The sequence below is a fragment of the Trichoderma harzianum genome (genome assembly GCF_003025095.1).
Source record: "Trichoderma harzianum CBS 226.95 unplaced genomic scaffold M431scaffold_6, whole genome shotgun sequence".
Classification (NCBI taxonomy): domain Eukaryota; kingdom Fungi; phylum Ascomycota; class Sordariomycetes; order Hypocreales; family Hypocreaceae; genus Trichoderma; species Trichoderma harzianum.
Window position 1 is genome coordinate 902,978 of NW_020209254.1, and position 16,194 is coordinate 919,171.

The 16,194-nt window shown below is 49.1% G+C and overlaps 6 protein-coding genes across 6 annotated transcripts; 2 read left to right on the plus strand and 4 right to left on the minus strand.

The window, feature by feature from the left end:
- Positions 1–51: 51 nt before the first annotated feature.
- Positions 52–1,131, minus strand: M431DRAFT_508155 (hypothetical protein). Its single transcript, XM_024919074.1, has one exon. The coding sequence runs from the start codon at positions 1,085–1,087 to the stop codon at positions 218–220; it is 870 nt and encodes a 289-aa protein (XP_024774423.1). The 5' UTR covers positions 1,088–1,131; the 3' UTR covers positions 52–217.
- Positions 1,132–1,433: 302 nt separating this feature from the next.
- On the minus strand, positions 1,434–5,269 carry M431DRAFT_16673 (hypothetical protein). The gene is made up of 3 exons (XM_024913009.1): positions 4,867–5,269; positions 3,807–4,797; positions 1,434–3,747 (listed from the first exon to the last, which is right to left on the minus strand). Exons 1-3 carry the CDS (start codon positions 5,174–5,176, stop codon positions 1,611–1,613), a joined length of 3,438 nt encoding a protein of 1,145 aa, XP_024774424.1. The 5' UTR covers positions 5,177–5,269; the 3' UTR covers positions 1,434–1,610.
- Positions 5,270–5,804: 535 nt separating this feature from the next.
- Positions 5,805–8,942, minus strand: M431DRAFT_508157 (hypothetical protein). Its single transcript, XM_024919075.1, has 3 exons — positions 8,561–8,942; positions 7,918–8,396; positions 5,805–7,868 (listed from the first exon to the last, which is right to left on the minus strand). Exons 1-3 carry the CDS (start codon positions 8,843–8,845, stop codon positions 5,894–5,896), a joined length of 2,739 nt encoding a protein of 912 aa, XP_024774425.1. The 5' UTR covers positions 8,846–8,942; the 3' UTR covers positions 5,805–5,893.
- A 623-nt stretch (positions 8,943–9,565) lies between these two features.
- Positions 9,566–10,432, plus strand: M431DRAFT_508158 (hypothetical protein). The gene is made up of 2 exons (XM_024919076.1): positions 9,566–9,882; positions 9,952–10,432. Exons 1-2 carry the CDS (start codon positions 9,645–9,647, stop codon positions 10,167–10,169), a joined length of 456 nt encoding a protein of 151 aa, XP_024774426.1. The 5' UTR covers positions 9,566–9,644; the 3' UTR covers positions 10,170–10,432.
- A 334-nt stretch (positions 10,433–10,766) lies between these two features.
- M431DRAFT_86379 (hypothetical protein) lies at positions 10,767–11,240 on the plus strand (the record flags this gene model as incomplete). The annotated part of the gene is made up of 1 exon (XM_024923668.1): positions 10,767–11,240. One exon carries the CDS (start codon positions 10,767–10,769, stop codon positions 11,238–11,240), a length of 474 nt encoding a protein of 157 aa, XP_024774427.1.
- A 488-nt stretch (positions 11,241–11,728) lies between these two features.
- M431DRAFT_86327 (hypothetical protein) lies at positions 11,729–12,076 on the minus strand (the record flags this gene model as incomplete). The annotated part of the gene is made up of 2 exons (XM_024923662.1): positions 11,729–11,810; positions 11,889–12,076. The coding sequence occupies 2 exons, from the start codon at positions 12,074–12,076 to the stop codon at positions 11,729–11,731; spliced, it is 270 nt and encodes an 89-aa protein (XP_024774428.1).
- Positions 12,077–16,194: the final 4,118 nt, after the last annotated feature.

Consider the following 16,194-nt stretch of genomic DNA (forward strand, 5'->3'; position numbering starts at 1 on the left):
CGCTAATTATAGACGTAGCGGGACTAAACAGTCCAAGCGGGAAGCTTGACGCTGCAGATCCCTTAATACTAGTATCGCTTAATTAGCCACCTAATTAATGAACGAGGCTAAAGTCTCTGAGACCTCTATAAAGAGTTTAAATTCCCTTCAAGCTATAGATGTAGCAAGATAAGGATTACATTCATACTCAATATATGGCATCTGTGGACAAAATGCATCAAGCTTGACCCATGTGAACATAGTACTCCCCATCGTCGCCACCCTTGAGCTCCAGGTACTGTCCTTCTGCCTCGTCTTTCTCATCATCATCATCGTCTTCGTCTTCACTCAGAACAGAATCTACGCTCACAGACACGACCTCGACGCCCTTGAAACCACTATCCTCATCATCGCCATGTAAGAAAGCAGAGCTAGTTTCGTACACATTCACCGAGGCCTTGGTCACTTTGCGGCTCTTTGGCTTGATCTTGTGAACCCGATAAGCAAATATGATGTCTTCCTCTGGGGCCACTTTGAATGTGCCGCTCGTGCCAAATCGCTTCTCTCCGCCTATCTCAGCTCCGACAGAGATGCCGTCGATGATGGGAACTGTGCCGCCCACTGATCCGTGCGTAGATTTGGATTCCTCGCGTTGAACGGACAGACCACGCGCGATTTTCAGCCCACTGATAATGTAGATTGGACGTGCTCCGTATAGACCTCCTCGAATGGCGGCCTGCACTTTCGGCTCCTGCAAGCGAGCTAGGAGGTCCTCATCGTCATCTTGCGGCTCACTCTTCAGCCACCTCGTCTCAAGCGTGTCAATGTCGAAGGATACCATGACATGGGCGTTATTGGCAAAATCTATGGGAGTGCCGGCAAAGGATAGGAATTTGACACGCATACCAGCATTGACAGTATTGCCTGACGTCCTGGAGATGACGTACGATGTCTGCACAATTGAGTCGAATTCGGGCGGAGAGGAATGCGTGGAGAGCGGTTTGGTCGGCTTCAAGGCATCTGCTAGTAGAACGCTGAGCTGAATTGGGCTGGATGACAGCTTATGTTCTAGATTGGGCGCTAAGAAATATGTACGTTTAGAAGCCATTTCTTCTGGTGATTTTGGTTTATATGTGAGCCTAGAGAGTGTTGTGTAAAATGCACAATCTAGGCGCAGCCGTACGAAGCAGTTGAGCCGCAAGGATTTGGTGTGGGCGCCAAGGCAGCGACCTCATTTGGTTCGTATATTCAAACCAAAACAAGAACCACAGAGCTACCAACTAACTCGCGGTCAGACAAAGAATGCAGAGATCGGGCCCGGAACCACAACGAATTTGATATTCGATATCGATTCTGGTTGGTTTTTGCAAATATGCATCTAATTCGACGTCGATTTTGTGCCACTGTTTTCTGCTGTAGTAAGCACCGACAAGGGAATTGCTGGTCAAGCAAACAGCACCAGACACTAGTTTAGTTACACAACGGCCTGACGAGGTGGTATATTATATACATTTATCAACCGTTGGTTAGCCTGTCTTTGACTTTAACCTCGCAAAAGAGAGACAAGGGATTCTATGGCTAATATTGACAAGAGCACCTTGGTTTACATATTATAATCATGCTTCATTTCATTACTGGTCTGATGGCTTGTCTCTGCGCCAGAGCCGCAATGCTTTACTGAAGCCGGCTGCTATGCCTCGGCGTTCAGAAGTAGGTACCCCTTTTGCTGGGCCGGAAGGAGCAGAATTGCCATGGTCAAGACTTATGTCTGCCAGCTCTGCAATGGGCAATCCTGCTGCGTACAAACGTGGCGCTCGCTCATCTAAATCCTCGGGGCCCAAGTCAAGATGAGGCTTCGTTTCTTGCACCAGATCCACATCATCATCCTTGGCTTTGAGCCAGTTATAGAGATCCCTGGCTTGCGCTCTCTTCTCCCACTCAAATAAAATTGCATAGTAGTCTGTTAATTCCTTTACGGCGCCGATTGAAGCGGAATCACGCTCACCCCATATTTTTTGGCTACAGATAACCAACTCTTGAGCGGCATCGATAGCATCGTCACGAAGACCCATGTCTCTGTAGTATCGAAACAGACAGGTCAATGTTAGCAGGGAAGCGTGGTTCCACGGCCCCCACGCCTCAATTTCTGCCCGCCTTGTCTTCTCTAATATTCTCAAAGCCTCTATTGGTTGAGGCTGTCTCTTTTGTTCGAAACGTCTTATGGCCTTGATTTTCGTGTCAATCATCTCTGCCTCTTGTATCTGATGCGTTTGACGCAAAGCATGGGCGAGACGACTGAGTGCCTCGGTAGTGTCAAGCTCAAGATGAGGGTCTGCATTGAGGCGCGCGAGCGAATTTCGCTCCATGACCACATTTTCTCCCCAAAGGTTCTGGTCTTTCAAAAAGTCTGAGTACTTCACTCGAGCTGCTTCGGTGTGTTGGGTCCCATCCTCTAGCTGTTTGGATTCTTGTTCGAAAGCGTCGATGAGCCTGTTGAATAGCTTGTGGCCCAAGGATGCGAGTCTGTATTTCGCACACACCTTTGCCAGATCGTATGCCCCATCAATTGTCCACAAAAGATCTTCGAAATCAGGAATACCAACATTGTCGAGGAAAATTTCAACTTCTTTACTAAGAAAAGCATCTGCCTCTTCCTTATTCCACGCATCCCAATGCATTTTCGCCAGTTTGTCAACGTTCTTGATGACATAATGATGGGCGAATCCCAGCTCATGTCTAAGATGGTTCACTGCATCTGTTTGCCACAAGATGGCTTCCATCAGGTTGCCTTGATCCTCAAGCTCGGCAACTTTCGCGAGAAAGCCTTGAATTGGAGAGCCATTGATGCTGGAATGGAAGAAGTAGTCGCGACGCTGACTGTTTGGCCCTTCTTCCCTCGCCTTCCGCTTGTAATTCATTTGCATACAGTTCAACATCAGCTCTCCCAGCCAAGTTACCTCGGGGTCATCCGTGTCGTGGGGAAATCTCCGGGCACATTTCTGCGGCCACTCGCCCTCTACTACTTCAGGTAGATGATCTTGAGAAGCTTCAATGATTGGCCGTGGCTCTCCAGGCTCAGCCATCGGATCGTAATCAGGAGTCTGACTAGTGTCATCTGCAACTTCAGACCCTTTGTCCGACGGCGTTGCAGGTCGTTCAGAAGCCTGGCTCGAGTGCAGCGATGGCAATCCGTCCGAGTCCCGATTTGAGCCACTGGTAAGATTGTACTGGCGGGACGCGACCTCGGAGCCCTGATCGAAATAATCATTGTACAGAAAATAGTTGTACCCATCATCGTCCCCATCGTCCAGATCGTCGGGATCATCATCATCATCATCCTGATCGTCCAAATTGGTGTGCAGAGATTCGCGTCCAGGCCAGGGCAGAGAGCGTAAAGCAAAGGAATGCAAGTGCTCTGCTATATGGTTCAACAACACAGGTGAGTCTGCTGGACCGTTGGAGTTGCACAGTGGGCAACAGCTGATCCCGGCGGGGACCGGTATCGCCGATTCGGGGATGAGTGTGGAATACTGCTCCTCATTTATTGTGCTGGAGTGAACCACGCGAAGATGCTCCATGAAGGCCTCGACGGATGGAAACACCAACGGCGCCTTGCCCACAGTGGTGCAAGGCAAACACTGCCAGCATTTTTCGTGATCGTTCCTCGTGTGTTGGCCCCACTCTGCTCGGGTGACAAAGAGTCGATCTGGTGTAGGGCAGTCATCGATGATGCAAGTATATGGGGCGATATCAGTCATTAAATGCTTTCTACTGTCATGTTAAAATATCCACCTACACAAAGGTGAAGAATCGTGCGTTGGACTTACTTCCATAGGGATGGTTGCCTGTACATCTCAGGCAAGGCCTGGCAGCAGCCAGGGCATTTGAAATGACGCATACCCAGCGGCATAGCAGGTGGCTTTGGGTAAGCAATTTTAGCGGATGTTGTCGTGATCTCCGTCTTTGCAACTTGTGAGGGCGTCACATTGTGAATAAACCCAGGATCTATGGCTTGAGTTATGCCAGAGGCTGAGGTGGCGGACAAGATTGGTGGTTGTGTTTCGACGTCTGGCTCAAGTGCCGTTTCTACTAACACTTGAGCAAGTGTTTCAATTGGTTCGGATGCTTGCTCTTCTGGCTCTGTTATGATCTTCTCTTCGGGTTCCGGCTCGCCGTGGTCCTCCACCATAATCGGCATATCATCTCCGAGCTGATATTCCTGCGGAGCGTTCTGGGGCTCTGCTTCTGCAGCCAGTTTCCTTGCGTGACGCTGAGCATAAAGAAATCGGTTCCTTCGCCGCAGATTCGCAATGATGAGACGGTCTTGGATGGCAGTCAGATTGTTCGGGTTGATAACGTAGTCTGATCGACCCGCTTCCATCCCTCTAGCAAGCACCACAACATTGAGATGCCGGCGGAATGCTGGCTGATCGTCGGCATTGAATCGCCTGTCCGCTTTGTGCGTTCTTGAACTGCTACCAGCTTTTCGAATAGCCAAACTCAGGCGAGCAAGGTGATCTATGACTTGAGCGACATCAACCTTCGGGCCATCCAAGAATGAGTTCGTTATTACCGGTGAGCACTCATCTCGTGAATCTTGATCCGAATCGGTGCTTAGGTCTGAGTCGTCAGACCATGGCGAGAAAGCCCTCAGGATGTCTTCCGGAGATGCCAAACGTCCATGCTCTGGTTTCTCAGGCTCATCCTCGCTTTCACTAACTTCGAGCTCGGCATCTTGTTTATCCGCCTCATTCTCCTCTTCGGAACTATATTGAGGCTTACACTCGTCATTCACAGCAGGGACTTCGTCCCCATTCCCTGTCTACAAGTCAGCAAAACAGTCGCACGCTTCGGCTTCAAGGCAGCTATCCAACATGTGAAATGTACCGAAATATTGGCATTGCGTCAGGCGCTCACTCAGGACAGTGAGAAGACTTATAAATACACTTATCACCTCTGGCTGAAGCGCCAGTCGTGCATCCAACGACGCGCGGTCGCCGCCAAAGACTCCCGAGTTGGCAGCCCAGAGGTTGAATTCAGCAAGCCTGTTCTCGGCCCACTCGTCCTCTTTCAAGTTGGGTAGCTTCGAGCATTCCCGCAACAGAGCTCGACAGTGCGACGCGATGTCGCGGATATTGGTGCCTAAGGGACCAGCTGGTGCCGAGTTGGGGAAGAAGCTGGCGCCAAATGAATCCATGGTTTGGCGCGCAGGCACTCAACCTCGGGGCCACATCGATACGGCACTCTCAGCTACCAACTCTTAGTTCAGCCCGAATCACCGCGTTGTCGGTTGATGATATATGGATTCGAAAACTAAAGTGGCTCATTGTACCATCGATTTTGCAGGCGAATGCGGAGCACGGCTAAACGGACAATTGCACGAAGGAGCACAAGCGTCTGGTGATCTGATAGGCTCAACTGCTTCAGCCGCCGAAGTACCACTTATAGAAGCTGAAACCTGGGAGCCTCTTTGTCCCCAGGGAACACAAAGGGATTGAATGCGCAACTCACTGAGCCTGCTTTTCGGCAGCTAATTTGACCCAGCGTCAGTCATGAGACTATGGCGTCTGTCTAAGAAGCTGTCATTCTAACAGTGCCTCGGCGTTCTGTTCTTGTTCACCAGGCTAACAATGGAAAAGAAAACAAAGGATTCCTCTGCAGGACAAAAGTGAAAAGGGACTATGCTCATGAAAATGCTTAACTGTTTGTCGGATGAAGCTGTGTCCGACGGGGTACTAGTGCCGAATGCCCCTTTACCCTTACCACTTACCTCCTTTGTCGGAAATGCCGTCGCAAATGCATCAACTATAGTAAAATATGAAATAGATGGTATATTTTGCTACATTATATCGTAATCGAAGGCTCACAGTTCCTCGCCAAAGGTCGTCGTGGTCATCGTTCCCTCACACTAACATCACCCCACGACTGCATCAGAGATCGCACCCCAGCTCTTCGTCAAATCCTTCCCTGAGAAAAAGCTCAAGGGCGAAATGAAGTAGGAGCGGTTGCCCATATCATGCGACATTCTTGTCAGTATATTCACCATTCCTATCCTAGTCCAAGCCCTGCTCATCTCCTCCGGTAGCCTCATCTCTTCGTCTCTCATCCCCACGCTGACAAACTCCAATACCATCGCGATCAACCCTGCTGCTACCGCTGTGGCAACAGACGACCCTGATTTAGGTACCTCGCCAGCGACACTACTCAGCCACGCAGAGGGGACGTCTTTCCCAACGGTGCCGAATACGATAGGACCGCGAGGATCGACAGGGGGGTTGGAGTCGCTAAATGCACCGTGGTGATTGGTCTCCCGAATCGATATCACAGAGTCGAGAGCCGCTGGAAAAGCCTCGCGCCGATTTGCACCGGAATTTGACGCGGCTGCCAAGAAGAGGACTTGGTTGTTCCGGGCGAGCTGAGCGGTCAGTAGCGCTGTGGTAATAAGGGGGACCTCCTCAGGGAAGCCAAATGCCATGGAGATGATATCTGCCTCGGCCTCGGTGGCAGCCCAAGCGATGGCCTGAGCGATGTTCTCGGCCGAGTTCTGAAGACCAGCGCGGTCTTTAGCGATGCGAGCAACATAGATGTCCGCGGTAGGTGCCACTTTCATGATGAGCGCTAAAGTATGGGTGCCATGGCCGCTGCTGTCAACGGGAGTCGAGTTTTTCTCGGCGTAGTCTTTCCAGCCTTTGATGCGGCGTTTACGTTCTTTAAATGTGAAGAACATGGTATCCCCGTCGTAGCCGGTGTCTAACACGGCAATACGAACGGGGCGACCGCGTTCTTTTGATTTTCGGCTTTTCTTGAGTTCGCGGATGGAGGTGTTAATAGACGAGATATCGTCGAGCCACTGAACGGATGCTTGTGTGTTTATGTTCCCTTGGTCTTTAAATGATGTCAAGGTTTCCGCTGGGATGGCAGCAGGAAGTTTGACATTGCGATCGGGAGAGCGTGACATGTCTATGGGATCGATGATGTGTAGATTCTCTGCGAAGCCGAGATTCTTGAGTAGGCGTTCGAGCGGTTGCACGACGGAACTATAAACCATGGCTTTGCGGGCGAATACATCTGTTTCAACGTTTGAAGTAGCACTTTCACCAGTCTCGTCGTCATCGGGTTTGTAATCGAGGCAGCTGAGGATGGCTTTGCGGTAGTCTGGAAAGTCAAATTCTTTCCGTAGACGACTTCGCCTGGTATATCGCCGGGTTATGTGCCAAGATTCGTTAAGGTTGCCTTCCATTGATCCTTTATCTTCCATAACAAGCCCGCTGCCTTGCGCAATTTCAAGGAGGATGATACAGAGAGCCAACAGTCTGGGGTATCTATAGACAACAGAGTAAGAGTTGCAATACTCCATGGGCCCTTCCATCCCCTGATCGCTGAAATCAACGGCCAAACATGGCCGTGAGGCAAACAGAGCGCCATCGGTTTTCGATAGCTCCGTGCCGCAATCGCTGACAACGCTTTCATCGTCTTCATCCCCATCCAGCGGCGACTCCCGTAAGAAGTGAATCGAATCGCTCGACCAAGCAGAGCCCATCCACGGCGAGTCATAATATTGCCAAAAAGAACGCGCGACAATGTATGCCAAGACCAGCTTCATTCGGTTCGACAGTTTACACTGCGCCAGAATTTCCCGCAGCGACATGCTTGACCCCGGCCCGATTTGCTGTTTCAATGGAACCCCATCGTAAAGTTGATGAAGTTCCTCATCCTGAACGCGGCAGCAGATACGTGAGCCGATGGGTGTTTTGACGAGCCGGCAGAATTGCTCTGGCAAGATGAGCCTTGAGCGCTCGCGCTCGGAGATGTCCGATTTGGGTGCATCTCCAGGTGAGCTCACCAAAGGCTCTTCGTGATAATGTACTGCTTTTCTGGCTTTCTTGCGCCTGATGGTGGTCAGCCACGGAAATCTACTTGATCATACGATGCACTTACATGGCAACACGCATTTGCAGCTCTTGCCAGTGATCTGAAACCAGAGGCGTAGCGGCAAACAGCATATCGAAGGCGACGCATCCGTCAATTTTGGTAATCTTGTCGTTCAATCTCAGTCTGACATGGTGCTTTCCTTTACCGTCTGTGCCCGGCCCACCATTCCACGTACACGTACACAATGAGTGTGACTTCAGCACAGAGAAGAGAGCAGAATTGACGTGCGTCGGGTAGGCATCCGGCATTTCCTCATCGGTCGCCTTCTTGCGGCGGCTTTTGTTGTTATCATCCACGGCCATAACGAGTTCAGCGAAGCGCTGGAGCTTCTTGAGATACTGGTTGCGTATGTCTTGCGACGCATGGCAGAATGCAAGTATGCCCTGGCGTGCTTGCTGCTCGGCTTGTCCATGTCTTCCGCGCTGGGACAAGGAGGTGATGAGTTCCTCGAGGAGAGACGTATGAGCGCTAGGCCGATTGGGCCACTGGTAAGTGTCAACACTCAGCTGTATATGATGTTCTGGGCAGGTTTCATAGCACGATAGTAGCGGCAGCAATCATGCAATTTTGCCAAAGTCCAATCGCCAAGGTCCAATGATCGAAAGTCCTCCAGGTGGGAAGAGACAGACTATCTAAGAAAAGTACCTACCGAGCAGACATACTCCAAGTCATCCAGCAACTTTGGCAGCCGTCTCTGCAGCTTGGGCAATTGATGGACTCCCGCCGCGTCTAGGGCGCTCTTCGCAATCAACAAATTCGCAGCAAGACAGCCTGCAGAGCACATTTTGTTCCTCGCAGCCAAATCAGCAGCAATCATGGCGGCCTTGGTCAATGCGTCCTTGGCGAAGTCCAACACTCGGGCGTCGTTACTCTCCTTGTCATCGCCATATTCGTCGTCTTCGAAGAGACGCACCCGTCGCGCGGTGCCCATCATCACCTTTTTCAGAAAACCATCACCCACAGGACAAAGACGACAAAGCAGCCCAGTTCCCTTATAAGGAAGTGGCACCAAACGAGACAGTTGAGTAGTGAGCGCGATGTCGTTGCGAGTGGAGAAGTGTTCAGCTTGGTGCGGAGAAGCGGGTAAAGGCGGAGCCAGCCTCGAATCACTCTTTGGCAGTACCATCGTGTACAAATTAGTTAATTATTTGTACAGCTGGTCATTTAGCTATTATTATTTATTTTCAATAGTCCTCCAATTATTGAACTGAAATTTATAAATTGGCATTGCTCGAGTACACAAGCCGGCATAAAACTACTTCAAGCCATCTTGCTCTAAGTAGCGCATGGTGTATTTGTACCCCTCAAACCAGTCTTTCCATTGGAGGCGGGAATCTGCGTTGTTTTGCACTACCCCATTTATACCAATATCCATTCTCTCGCGGTTGGCCTCATTCAGATTTTCTACAAGCGCCGCCAAAAGTCGATCACGAGAATGTTGAAAGAGTCGCTACTCAGTACAGCTAGACACTATGACAAGAACCGGAATCAGCTTCAGTTTTGATGCATCATCATCATCAATCACATAAATAGCAACGTTTATCTTGAAATATGCTAGCCCGCTCCATAATTAATATGCAGCCGCCTCTGGTTCAGTCCAGGTACATGTACCTTTCGTGTATATGCCGCTCGCCTCCGCCTTGAGTGCCTTTCTCTAGGCCTCGAGCAGCCCAATTCGACAATCTCACCGACAACTTGGCATCAAGCCTCTACACTCTACACAAACAGCCAACATGTCTGACGACTTTGAGGCGGTGAGAAACATCTCCGGCGACCAGGCCAAGGCAATCCTCCTCTCTCTTTGCACCAACCATGTCATTCGTGCCAAGGTTGCCTCTTACGCCAAGCGACTTGATCAAGAGGCATCAAGCAAGAATCGGAAACCCGGGTCTACCATTGCCATCTGTGTGCAGTGCGACCAACCGTTTTATGAAGAGGATAACGATGAAACTAGCTGTGTCCATCACGATGGTTAGTCCTTTTGATGCGATTTGCAGCAATTAAAGTGCCAGTTCAGACATCGCTAATCGAAAATGATAGGCTTGTTAGAAGTCAATTACAAAGCTGAGGTCTGGGAGGAAATTGACGATGATGGCCCGTTTGGCTATGAGGAAGATGTTCCAGAGGGTTTTAACTGGAACTGCTGTGGCAAAATCGGCACCTCTGCCGGTTGTATAAAGAGCCCGCATCAGGCAGATCCCGAAAAGTCAAGCAAAAGTGATCATGCTCCGGAGAGCAAGCCCCAGAATGATGAGTAAGGGGAGATATACCGGAGACGCATTCGAAGGGTTATCGCTGAGCGCTTGGGTGTTTTGAGCAGAGTAAGCCAAGGGACAAGGTCGCAACGGCTACGGAGTAGTGGTGCAAGTCTTTCAATCGGGTGTTTGGTCCAAGATATGAGTGCAGTTTCTGGAGTAATGGCATTATCTTTGCAGACTTATCTGTGTCATCCTTCACTAGTGAACTGAATCTGTTGAATAAGCAATATGTTACTGGAACACATCTCGAGATCAAATTGATGACCACATCACCATCCTTTAGCGCCAAAGCTCTCTTAGGCCCGCTCTCTCGATGAGATAATCGCCATGCACGAGCCAAGCCTCAAGTCTGGGGCAGATTCCATATAAAAGAGAAAGACCCAGCACAGTCGATACACGCTTTCCAGCTATGCTGAGCTGCTTATGCTAGCAATGCCTGTGTGGAAGACTCGTGTCGAGGGCTTGCTCGACTGATGAGAATGATGGCTCGAACTATTAAAAGACGTCAGCTCCCAAAGCCAGAAACGTAAAATATCAGTATACAATCGCCACTAACAAATCATCTCATGCTATAAAACGCCTCTAAATTAGACCAAAATGGCGGCAAATCTCACTTTATCCCCCGAGGAAGCGCATGATCGCATCGCCATCCGCAAAGTCATCGATCGCTATGCCCACTGCGCCGATCACCGTCTAGCAGACGAGCAAATGTCGCTCTTCACCGAGGACACGAACTTTGTCGTGTATATGCAAGGAGAAGGCACGGAGCCCTCGCAAGTGATCAGTAAAAGAGAAGACTTGAGACCCGTCTTTGAGTTCCTCCGAGGATACACTCGCACGACGCATTTCAACGGACAGAGCATGATCGACGTCGGACCGGACGGCAGGACTGCCATGGGAGAAACCTATTGCATGACGTATCATTTGTCCGAAAAGGACGGCCAGCGACAAATGTTCATTGGCAGTTTGCGGTACCAGGACACTTTGACGAAAGGAGATGATGGGACATGGTTGTTTTCGGAGCGGAAGTTGTATCTTGACTGGTCGGAGACGAGGCCGTCCAATCCATAGTTCTTTCTTCAGGTATATTTAAGGGAGACGCCATTCATTGGAAGAAATCGCTGAAGAGATTGCATTGTGAATGTCGCTCGTATCATATAGGCTTCTATCTGTTTCGCTTGCAGTAGAATATTAGCCATGTGTCCTTCCGCTAGCCAACACCCAGCTGTGTAAGCTCACCTTTATTTCATAAAGTCCACTTGCTGTCTTCTACCTTTAGCCTGAAGAAACGAATATCCCATTATCAGTCAATGATGCCTAATTCGTCGATCTCGATGCCATATTTTTCGGTTGACACATTCTTATATCACAGATTGTTGTGTAAGCGCGCGTTTGAATAAATTAACAAAGAGAATCAAATTGAATTATTCTGTGTTGCGCCGAAATATGCTTCGCACCCATAATCCATCCAAACGCCCAAAGTGTATATATACAGTCGAAAGATGGACATCTCTATATCTTTTTGCTGTCCCACTTTATACCATTGCCTCTACCATCTATTACAGGCGACCGATCTGTCCGTCCAAAGCCCACTTGCAAAGGACTGGCCAGCCAAGCATGGCGCCGAAGATGGGGAAATAACTGCAAAAAGCCAAATATTAGTACAGTCGCTCTATGGATGTTTTGGCTCTTTTGTGTTGTCTTGTCTGGGCTACTTACGTGACAACCTTGCCAGCGGTGAAGGTAATGTTCTTGTAATAGTCGGGCTTTGCAGGCTTCATGGTGGTTGCGAATCTCTCGTATGGGTGGCTCTCAAAGACACGGCCCATTCTTCGGACTTGAGTGTAGAAGGAAACAGGCTTGCGAACAGTGCTGGCAGCAGCGCGGGTGACGGTGGCAGCAGACATATTGAGAAGTGTTTGAAGTTGAAAATATTATATGGTGTAATAAACTTGATTGGAGTTTTCTTGGTCGAATCGAAATTCAAATCTTAAGTGATAATACACTGAAAGAATCTTATTGAGTTGCGATTGTCGTAAAGGTGATTGAGTTGAGAGGTAATCCTCTGTGGATTGTATTGTTGTTTGGTGGTGTGATGATGATCCAGAAACGAACTTACAGGCTTCCAACCCGAACATTATGTATCCCACAGACTCATCGCAGGTCGCCGCACGCCATGCGGAGTCATCACTATCGAAATTTGCTTTCTCCCCCATGATGTCAATTTTGCGGTGCCGCCGCTCTCGTGAGACTCCTTGCCGCACATTATGGGCAGATGCCTTACATCCAGCTGGGCGAATATCATACCACTGTCAGGACATTCTGCTGTGCTGGCTGTGAAACTGCCGCCCGCTGATTGGCCAGACTTGACACTGGCCCTACGCTTTTGGGGCTCTCATCAGTAGGGACGCTCACAGAGTTTGGGGCTGACTGATCCGGATCCCTGTCGGTGGTGCCACTCCGGAGCATCCCGGAGAGGGGGATTGGCCGGGCGCTACAATTTGCTCTGCCTGAAGAGGCAGAACTGAACATGACATATATGAAATACGGATCTGAAAGAAGACCCAAGCCGGGCGCAGACGCCGCAGAGTCAGAATCGCCTAACAGAACTGCCGCCCGAGCGTTCCTAATGCGGAAGATTGTCAAATCATGAGGCCGTCCGCAATTTCCTATTATGAGCAGATTTGCGCAAGAAGAGAACATCATGCCACTGTTGACAAACATCATCCCGAACCACCAAGTTTTCTCATGCGCTGTTGCCTCGTAATCTGGGGAAATCGCCGCGACGTCAAATCACAGAACAGTTGCTATCACTGAGATTATGAAGATCTTGCGATATGGCATGACATGTTGTCCCTACAAGGGAAGAGGCCATCTCAAGGAGATTTTAGGCCGCCGAGATTCAAGCAACTACAGATCCTAGGGTATGCAAGTGCCTAGTAGCCAGGGGCACGCAACATTGAACTCTGTCTCTACATCATAAGATGATTTTCGAGAGCAGATTTGATTCCGCAAATTTTCAGGTCATTCCAATCCAATTCAACGAGCACATTATGACATGAATTATGGGTTGAAGGGTTCTATAAGCGTATATGGCGGGATCTGCGGTGACTGCGGCATCAGCTGAGAATTCCACAGCCGCCGCAGCGCCGCAGCCGCGATCAGCCCAGGGTCGGGTTCGGCCAGCACCGATCGTTTCGCCTCGATTCATGCCTGCTCACGTGGGATCTCACGGATAATGCTCCGTTAAAAGAATCTATGGCATACATGAACGCAGCGGAGGACTCCGCATGCCACATGAGTTCAGCTTGTCATCCATCAGGGCCAAAGCTTGTTGCGGATGCTGTTGACCTCTTCCCCGCTGCATGCTTGGTCTTCGCCCAGTCATAAGGCGAAAACTGAATGCGAGTGCCGTCATGCTTAGCAAATTAGGTACTCCAGGGGTAGTGTGGGAGACCGGTTTAAATAGCATACTGTGCCCCAAGACTCCTCATGAGCAAACAGATCGTTGAATTAATTCTCTCAGCCGCAGCAGAGTGCAGGGTATGTGATCCTTCTCTCGGGCAAGCGACACGTTTTGAGACAACAGCTGAAGGTCGTGGCGCAACTTTAACCTCTTGGGAACGGCAGTTTTGACAAGATGCGTTGATTCTACATGACTTATTGTAACAAAAACAAACATAAAAAATCATCTATTCTATCATTTACAAGTAGTCACCAAAGGCCCTGAGAAGAGATTAAAAATAGATACAAGTATACACGCACTAACATTCTTGATTGTCGCCAAGTTGATGTCCTTTTGATCGAATGAAACGTCATAAAAAGATCAGCGCTCTGTTACAAACTTTACTACATGTACCTAGGTAGTCATATTTATGGAACGCTTCCATCTCGTCAATTTCTTCATCATACTGCTGATCTTCTTGTAAATCGATGGCCTCGTTGCAGTTCAGATTATGTCTTCGTTGAGCTTGGCTATTTGGTCACGCATGCAGTTCGCCAAAGATTTTCACATGCCCCGCAGACAACCTCGTGTCAATACTTTTGTAGCGTTGTATATAACTTTTTTTTCCTCTAGAAGGGCGCTGCTATAATTACCTATGCTACCACCGTTCGAACAGCACATGCTATAGAAATTATGCTCCATTATTAGCGGAGATTAATAACCGCAAGTGGTATGTGCAACTATCTTTGTTAAAAAGTATAGAATCTAGACTCACAATTATATTCTCATTGGTGTAGGGCTATTAGCCGTGACTGGCGCAGATAGGCCCAATTCAGAATACATGTCTGCAGTACTTATTTTGATGGGTCCTTGGGATACCCCTCTAACATCCCACAGAGACGTACTACGTCTATGGCGGATGCGAGTTACAATGAGCAGCCCGGATTTGAGAGATTAATCTTCTCTTTATCGATGGGTGGATGAATGAATGTATGCACCAAACTTAATCCATTCCTAGGCCAGAAGAGGTGTATTTGTTTGTAAAATTGCAATTGATCGCCTCCTAGAGACACATGGCCATCATACTTCCATGATATCCCATTCAAGGGACTCCAGATGGCGCCGCTACCAGCTTCTCATCTTAATTAGCCATCAATGTATCATCCCCCTTGAGTTATCGGTTAGTGGTATTTTCTATGTGCATATCCGATAGGAGTTCTAGTAATATCGGTTGACAGCCAGGTAGTACGAAATACAAAGTGTGACGAAAACCCCAGAAGCAAACTGTCAATCTCTTGTGACCTAGGGTGAGTGGAGAACGAAGTACAGTCGTATATTAATGTACTACTTGGTATGAGTAACGTTGTCAGTATCAGATGGAGCACCTGAATACACACAGAAGATATCGCATTTTGAACGGAGGATTTCTGCTGCTGAAACCGCATCCAACTCGAGATACCAAAACGAGACAGCTCAACTCCTCAAGGATCATGACCAAAATATTCAAGTGGCTACAATCAAAATCGTATGGTTGATATATCAACCACGTATCTACTACGGGGTCGACTTACGGTCCGATATGTCACCAAGAGGTGAAGCATAACCAACACTCACTTGCATACACCCATGTATAAGACCGCTCATCGACACCCTATCACCACCACCAAGTTTGCCCCGCAGCTAACATGAGACGTCAATGCGATAAAACTTTTCCATTTCAAGTGCAGTCCTCCGTGCTCCGTAGAGATTTTCAAAAGAATCGGCATTGGTGTAACAGATTCCCCTCGTCTGATGTTTTTCATGCTTCCCCCTGTTGCCTCGCCATTTGGGTTTAGGGGGATTTCTTTTATGTTGGAGCTTGACTCTTGTGAGCATCACGTGCTGCGTCCGCCTGTTTTCTCTTCTCTCCTCCCCCACCGCCCAATTTTACCCTCTGCCCTAATTGGATCCGCCGATATTAACAAACGTGGCACGGCGGATCACAAACTTGCAGCGACGCAAATATTAGCTCGGCTATTCCGCCAAGACTCCTCGCGAGAACGACAAAACGCGTCAACGGTGCTTTTTCGTTTCCTGATTTGCTACAATCCGCACTGTGTTTAATTGTTATGCACGTTCTGACAAGTCATAATGACGGCTGAAATCCACGCAGCCCGCAGTGCAACCAGCCTAGGTACAGTAGAGTCGTGAGGCACAGCGAGATCAGTCCGGCGGACGAACAAGTGCCTTCGCTAGAAGCCTCTCGTCTCTGAAATGGAAGATTCGGACAAGGAACAGGAAGCTCGAAGGCATGGCCTTGACACCAAAACTGGGGCGCTGGACTGGTCGGCTAGGCGACTTGCGTCCATGGTTCGCCGTGGTGTTAATCTTAGCTCTGGCCGAACAGCTTCGGGTTACCAGGATTTGACGGCAGCTCCCTGCGCTAAGAGCTGCTAAAGCCAAAGCCCGATCCAATTTGTCTCTTCTGTCGTACGCAGTGACAACCTTTTACTGTACGGCACGTAGCATCACAGAACCAACGCACAGAAGTGGACAATTCTTGCAGCACATGCGTGAGGGGAGAACGACCATTTCCCCATC

What these genes read in the sequence shown, in the direction of transcription:
- M431DRAFT_508155 (XM_024919074.1), bottom strand. Translation starts at nt 1,087, where the DNA reads ATGGCTTCTAAACGTACATATTTCTTAGCGCCCAATCTAGAACATAAG.
- M431DRAFT_16673 (XM_024913009.1), bottom strand. Translation starts at nt 5,176, where the DNA reads ATGGATTCATTTGGCGCCAGCTTCTTCCCCAACTCGGCACCAGCTGGT. An exon ending in GACGCAATGCCAATATTTCG is followed by an intron (nt 4,798 to 4,866) that starts GTACATTTCACA and finishes ACTTGTAGACAG; the next exon opens with GGAATGGGGACGAAGTCCCT. An exon ending in AGGCAACCATCCCTATGGAA is followed by an intron (nt 3,748 to 3,806) that starts GTAAGTCCAACG and finishes ACATGACAGTAG; the next exon opens with AAAGCATTTAATGACTGATA.
- M431DRAFT_508157 (XM_024919075.1), bottom strand. Translation starts at nt 8,845, where the DNA reads ATGATGGGCACCGCGCGACGGGTGCGTCTCTTCGAAGACGACGAATAT. An exon ending in ACTTGGAGTATGTCTGCTCG is followed by an intron (nt 8,397 to 8,560) that starts GTAGGTACTTTT and finishes GACACTTACCAG; the next exon opens with TGGCCCAATCGGCCTAGCGC. An exon ending in CTGCAAATGCGTGTTGCCAT is followed by an intron (nt 7,869 to 7,917) that starts GTAAGTGCATCG and finishes GACCACCATCAG; the next exon opens with GCGCAAGAAAGCCAGAAAAG.
- M431DRAFT_508158 (XM_024919076.1), top strand. Translation starts at nt 9,645, where the DNA reads ATGTCTGACGACTTTGAGGCGGTGAGAAACATCTCCGGCGACCAGGCC. An exon ending in TAGCTGTGTCCATCACGATG is followed by an intron (nt 9,883 to 9,951) that starts GTTAGTCCTTTT and finishes CGAAAATGATAG; the next exon opens with GCTTGTTAGAAGTCAATTAC.